Genomic DNA, 7494 nt, shown 5'->3' on the forward strand with positions numbered 1-7494 from the left:
CAAGCCCTAGGCACAGACTCTTGATAATCTAGCTGCGTAGCCTTGTAGGCACCCGAATCCATGTTGAGTGAAGCACAGATGATACATGGGCGCGAGTCTCACGCATGAACTCCTCAGCGCCTACTTTATTTCCATGTAAGTACTACAGTCGATATTTTCAAAATATCGTGATTTTAATATGATATTATGACAAGCAAAATATTGACAAACACACGGGATCTTCAAAGTGTCTCTTGGTATTTTAGTATCACCTTTTTATCATGATACTAGCGAGAGAAAAGCGACTTTGTATAAAATTTTCTTTTTTTATGTATTTATATTTATAGAGCTTTTATATAGTTTTTTTTTTTGTATGCCGATATTTTTGGGGACTCGCTGTTAGTGACTCGTCTTTACATTCTGCTCCCAAATGGCCAGCATATGATACATCCAGTAGGGCAGCGTAATCATTTTGAGCAAAGAGTAAGGACAAAAGTGTCATAAAAAAAGTGTTCAATGGCCTTCAAAGTTCAAAGGCTTGTTTCGTTTTTCAATTTAAGAGAGAGAAAGAAAAAACAATGAGTGCAAAACTAACGCAGAATTAGAATTCTCTCTCTCTGAGTGACTTTGACACCATTCTTCTTCTTCTTCTTCTTCTTCTCCTTCTCTCTCTCTCTGATTGACTGCCACCAAATGAGTCGGAGCATAAGGAGGAGATTGTCAGGGTTCTGCGTGAACAGGATAGCGACTCACGTGAGGGTGGCGGTGATGAGGCCGCCGGTAGCGGAGCCCAAATCCATCTTGCACGCCGCCGGAGCCGACGAGAATGAGGCGGTTTCCGGCGAGAAGAAGGAGGCGACGTCGGAGAAGGCGGCTTCGGGGAGGAGGATAATGATCGTGGTGGACTCGAGCAGGGAGTCGAGGTCTGCGCTGCAGTGGGCGCTCACCCACGCGATCCACCCCCACGACACCCTCCTCCTCCTCTGCGTCTGCAAGCCACGTGAGTTTTTTTTTTCTTCTTGTCCGATTTACCCCCATTCAATTTTATGAATTCCGTCGCTCTCTCTCTCTCCGTCTCTTTTCTTAAATGGCCGAAACACCAAGATTGACTTTGAAAATTAAGCCGTGCAAAAGAGTTGCTGCCACGTAAAAGCTTTTTTCAGAATTCTTTCCAGAATAGCCTTTGCCTTCTCTATTAACCCCAAATATTCCAAACGTAACTTAGTTTGGTATAACTGTAATCGAGACGACGGTATTTGAAAAAACCGTTAAAATAGAAAATGTAATATTTTCAAAATACTGGCTATGATTTTATCTATTTTATTAATGCAATATTAACACTTTTAAATTCTTATACTTGCTTTACATTTTCATGATTTTTTGCGCGTTTTTATAGTTTTATGTATGCGGATATTTTTCTGTGGAGACAAAGTTTTTTTATTTCTTGTGAGATTTTCACTTGAAAAAAATCCTGAAAAGAAGATTGTGTGATATCGGGTGAAACTTGGCTTTTGGTAGGGATGGCAGTGGACCCGCCGAAACAAGGCCCATGCCGCCTCGTTCCGTTTGGACCGAGGATGGAGGACATGAAACGGGGATGGAGGTGGAGATGGAGGTTAAAATCAAAACCGGTGCGAGGATGGACTTACGCTTTCCCTCACCCCGTCTCGCCCCATCCCCAATCCTTCTTTAAGGATGGTAATGGACCGAGGATGGAGGACATGAAACGGGGATGGAGGCGGAGATGGAGGTTAAAATAAAAACCGGTGCGAGGATGGACTTACGCTTTCCCTCACCCCGTCTCGCCCCATCCCCAATCCTTCTTTAAGGATGGTAATGGACCGAGGAGAGACGGGCCCCACCCCACCTCATCCCATTTGGACCGGGGATGGAGGACATGAAACGGGGATGGAGGTTAAAATTAAAACCTGTGTAGGGATGGAGGGCAGGATTTTATGACGGGGCAGGGGTGAAGACCTTGTCCCCTACCCCCGACCCTGTCCACTGCCATCCCTAGCTTTTAGGATGTTTTGTAATTTCAGAATGGATTGCCCTAAAATCAGAGTTGGATTCCTACTCAGAATGAACGCTATATGCTCAACATGCAATCAATTTCATTGATCCCTTCTCAAACCTATGGAATTGCAACAAAGGGCATGTAGGCACGGATGTCAATGCGTCAGGTTTGGTTCAGATATCCAACCAAATCCGAATCCATTTAGTTTGATTGGTAAGAGGTTCAACTTCTACTTATTTAATTTGGATTCCGTTAATAGTTTGGAATTTGAATCCTACATCAGAATCCCTTTACGTAATATGCATAGTAAGCTAACTGGATCTGGATTTGATTCCATGTGGATCACAATCCAACTCCATTTCCGATTATCCTGCACCAATTATGTCGGGTTGGGTAACACCTACCTTTGAACCCAGGGATGTCAAAATTTGGACTTGGGCCGAATTCCAGGATCCAACTTCTTGACACCTATAGCGGATCCAGGTCCAATTTTGATGAGGGCTTAGGCATCGTATCCATTATGGGAAGACTGTGCCCAGCACAATTGGAGAATTAAAATTGGACGCTATCTTAATCGGATCCAGTTATGGTTTAGAACTCGCCAAACCAAATTCAGAGCAGAGTAGCTTTCTCGGACCTGGCCCGTAAACCAATTCAATCTATCGCCTGGAAAAATGCAAAGGAATTTACATGTAACAAGTAGGGACAAAAGTGCGTCAAATATATGGCGGGTCATGCTTGACCCGACATCATATCTGTCTCAGATCCATCTCAGATCTATTGGTGAAGTTATGGATCCGATCTTCTGTGAATCTGTGTTTCTCCATCGGGGTGAGGGGTAAGCTACGGTTTTACACTGCCGAGCACCCTTAGGTCTCTTACTTCAGGGGTGGTTTTGTCTGTTCCTCATGATCACCAAAAAAATTACCAATGGGGACTCCCCTTGTCTGGCAGGAGCAGTTAGTGCACGTCACCTTGTGTTGGGACGTTGCAAGTTCGAATCCCAATGGTATGGTTGTATAACTGGTAGGGGTCCGCTTAACCCCAGCTTTCTCTGTGAAAAAAGAAGAAGAAAAAAGTTACAATGGATTAGGTCTGATCCATATCAGATTATATTTGCTTACCCACTTCCGACCCGGCATTAATAGTTGACAGTCTTTTCTGTCCTCCCTGCTATTCTAAGGCCATCTTTTATTTTTTTTTGGGTTAAATAGAAGCACGATCCATGATGAAGACTCATGCCAAGGAGAACGATCTGCTGCAAGCCACGGAGAATCTCTGCCGTACACGTAAGCCAGAGGTAAAACTCAGAATTTATGTTTTTATTTTTTTTGGGTCGTCAAAACTATAATGAGTCGACAATATGTCCGGCCGGGTCAAGTTCAGGCTAGGTGGAGCTTGAGCCCTTGAGAGGTGGTTCGGCCTTGACCTTGGCCTTGACCTTGACCTTGACCAGGGTTTTGTGCAGCCTTAAAAGGACTCAGAGAAGGCTTTAGTTTGGTCAACTGATCCTGTTCATAAGCTGGTCAGTTCTTTCGGGTTCGAACCCTCTTTTGAGTTGACTATGATGGCGACAAGTATGTGTAGACTGCGATTTTACGACTAAACAAAGTGTTTGATGGGTTCATGGATTGACTAGGACTAAGACTGGTTTGAGTCACTAGTTAGCAGGGGACGCAATAACTCGATCTAGCCCAAAAGACTTGGACCGATAAAAGTTTTTCTAAGTTATTGACTCAGTCAACCCATCCAAGTTTTCAGCAACCAGCCAGGTTCTATGTCATCCTTGAGTTTGACTCTCAATATCCTTAAGTGTTTCTTACTATACACGTGGGTTCATGCTGTCACGGGCATAGAATTTTTCGCAAACCCGCGAGACTCGGTCCGGAACACGTGCACTGGGAATTAGAAAAGGTTGGAGTATAGACTTGGTGATTTCTCATGGTGAAGCCCACTTTGCACATTTGGTGGAGGCTTTGAGTGCACATCAAGGTTCTTGAACTGGTTCACGTTTCACCTGGTGCCCAAACGTGATTTTAGTAAGATTAGACTTTCAGAGGTCACGTTGAGAGGGGTTCATGAACTTGGTCATACGTCACGTGTTTGCATAAACTTGCAAAAGCAGTTAATTTTTAATTTTCATAATTAATTCTTATATATTTTTTTTACAATTTATGTATTTTGCCTTGTGATTTTAAAATGTGAATATCAACTTACATAGGCCGCTTTAAAAACATGCTTTCAATCTAAGGCTGTAGATGTGTTTATCACCATTTATTTACTAGAAAAAAAAAACATGATTTCAATCGAATTATTTTAATAAAAAAACAAGTTTTTTTTTTCATTACAATGCTTGGGTTTAATTTGGACCAATGACTGTTAGCTTCTTTTAAAACCTGTCTTAACATAAGAAAATTTTCAACTAATAAATGTTCTCCCACTAAATAAATATTGAGATATGACATTTGTAGTTTTTTTTTTTATCTTTTATCATGCTAATAAACCCCCATTTTTTTGGACATCTCCTTAAGGGAGGATCAGGTGCAACGTGATTGTATACTTTTGGTATGCTGCTGCACCTGATCACCCACCATCTGGTGTTGGGTCTCACAGCTGACAAGCTGTACCAAAGATGGTAGGCGATCAGGTGCAGCAGCACACCAAAAGTGTGCAATCACATTGCACCTGATCCTCCGGTAATATGGTCCATAACTAGGGGTGTCAACGGGTTGGGTTTGGTTCGGACCAAGGTGAAACCAGACTTGGACCAGATTTTTGGGTATGAAATTGGGTCTGGATGCGGGTTTAATCGGGTCTACTATAAGAGAAACCATACTCGGACCTGATAAGAACTACGTGAACCAGACCTGGACCATACCCGGTAAAATAATAATTTTTATCGTTTTTACATTGAAAAATTACGGATCTTAATTGGAACTCGGGTTGGGCCCGAGTCTGGTATAAAATTTCATGAACTATACCCGGGTTCATGCATTAATCACACGTTCAGATCCAGACTCAGGTCTTAATCGGGTTTTCTTATTTGTCACCATGCCCGGACCCTATAGGGTTTGGCCCGTTGTCATCCCTGTCCATAACACATTCAGGGTCATTTTCATGATATATCATTTTCTTCCTTTCTTTTTTTTTTTTAATCTTTTTGGTTTAGAAAACTTATAATTGCAGTAAAGAGAATAAAGAAAAGCAAAAAGCAAAGAGTAGGCCATGATTAGTCCAACTTTTGGCTACTATATTAGACAACAAAGATGAAAGGCCACTGCTGCCTGCATGATGTTTCCCAAAAGAATGTCTTCATGGGCCAACTTCGTTGTTCTTGTTTGGTTACTGCGAATGAAAGTTTCTGCAAAAAATCAAGAATCTTATATTGATTGGTTGCTTCAATATTAACATTCTTAATTAATTCTTAAAAGGGTTTGTGTTTGCTACCATTGAAAGTAAACCTCATTGATACTTAAGCAACCCATTGAGTTCTTCATGCCCTGCCGATGCAACCTTTATATATATTTAATTAGGTATTTCTTTTTCAAAAACACATTAAAAATCAATGTACTACAATATACCAAAATTTCAGGATACAATAAATTTGTTTTTTTTTTATGTCAAAACAACTTTTTTCAAAGATTTTTTTTAGCAGAAAAACCCTTATAAGGCCAATGAATTTAGTGAAGTAGTCTTCTTCTCTTTTTTTTTGCGATTATAAAAAACAATTGCCTACTTATAGGAAAGAATTTTCTATTTGACAATATATGCTTTGAATTCCATGAACCAAAGTTTTTTTTTATAGTCTCCATGAACCAAAGATGCTGCTGAGTTTAGTTTGAACCGTCGGATCATAATTTTGTGAGGGCCTTGATTTATTTATTTTTTATCATGATTTGGGATGAAAAGTATGTCCAGTGACCCAAAGCCAATGTTGGGAGGATTCAACATCAGCACCACACATGTAACAAACACTAATTAACATGATAGAAGCCACACCTAGACAGATTTTTGTGGGTCAACACGCCATCCATGACCACCAACCAAGCTAAGAACCCCAACTTAGGGGACAACTCATTGGCCCCCGCACACATTTCTCTGGTAAAGGGGTTGACACCACATTTGGATCTAAAATATGGCAATAGGTCACCTTCATTGCGACATATAACCCACCACCATTTTGACAACAATGCAGCATTCAAAAAAAGGAAATGACTTTTAACACATGTCATGTTCTGATTGACACGTAATATTTTTTCGTCGATTCAGAACGATTCTCCTAGTCACCTGAATCGTTGGCCAAACGATACAGGGCCGATACCAATACTGACAACATTGATTCCTACTTGGGAAAGAAAGAAAGTTGGAGAATCCAGGGTATTCCTGAGTTTGTGATGACATAAATTCAGCTAATAAAGGTAGCTAATTAGATAAATTTTCAAGATTTTGTGATTTTTTGGCATTGGCTAATTAAGAACTTGATCTTGCAAATGTGACTGAGTATGTCATGTAAAAAATTGGGCCCACAGGTACAGGTGGAGACTTCATTGGTGGAAGGAAATGAGAAGGGGCCCACCATAGTTAGGGAGGCAGGGGGACAAGAGGCATCACTTTTGATTCTAGGGCAGAAGAAGAGGTCCCTAACATGGAGATTGTTCATGAACTGGGCAAGGGCTAAAGTTGGTGGTGGGGTTGTTGATTATTGTATACAAAATGCACACTGCATGACTATGGCTGTGAGGAAGAAAGGAAGGAATGTGGGAGGGTACCTTCTAACCACCAGAAAGCACAAAGATTTCTGGCTCTTAGCTTGAGAAGAATCCACCTTGTACTTTTTTTCCTTTTTCTTTTTTCTTTGTTTGATTATTTGTGGGTCTGTATTGTGCCTTTGTGCTTGAGATTGATTTCAAAGCTGCTATGTACATGAGCAATTGCATATACCAATGACTTCTTGATGAGGACAGAAATTAGAAATGGCCTTCAACATTTGCAGTCAGCGCTTGTGTGTGTAGAGAGAGAGAGAGAGAGAGAGAGAGAGAGATGAAAATTCACCCACTTCATCAACATGGGCCTGTCTGAGAACACACACACATTATATATATATATATATATATATATATATATATATATATATATATATATATATATATATATATATATATATATATATATATATATGTTTGCTACACCTCGTGGCAGGGATGCGCAACGAGTTGAGCTAGCTCAAGCTCGACCCATTTAAGCTTGGCTCGAACTTGTTTGAAAAACTAAACAAGCCAAGCTTGATCAAGTGACTGAGCTCGATTAAGCTTGAAAAGCTCAATAAGGCCCGAATAAGTTATATATAAAATATGTTTGCATATTTATCTCGTGAATCGTTGTTTCCTTAATGGTTAGGTTGTTAAAAGGTGATGAGTTCGATTCTCACGTCTAAATTTTTTCAGTATTCTAGAGAAGTTTTACTATATATAAAAGTTTCTGGGTCATGATCAATATTA

The 7494-nt window shown here is 40.4% G+C and overlaps 1 protein-coding gene across 1 annotated transcript; it reads left to right on the top strand.

Moving 5' to 3' along the window:
* The first annotated feature begins 870 nt into the window (after window positions 1–870).
* Window positions 871–6810, top strand: LOC149838345 (uncharacterized). The gene is made up of 3 exons (XM_090008229.1): window positions 871–979; window positions 3211–3296; window positions 6526–6810. Exons 1-3 carry the CDS (start codon window positions 871–873, stop codon window positions 6808–6810), a joined length of 480 nt encoding a protein of 159 aa, XP_089864355.1.
* The last annotated feature ends 684 nt before the right edge of the window (window positions 6811–7494 follow it).

This window comes from Nuphar pumila, chromosome 5, assembly GCF_984573655.1.
Source record: "Nuphar pumila chromosome 5, dmNupPumi1.hap1.1, whole genome shotgun sequence".
NCBI classification, from domain to species: domain Eukaryota; kingdom Viridiplantae; phylum Streptophyta; class Magnoliopsida; order Nymphaeales; family Nymphaeaceae; genus Nuphar; species Nuphar pumila.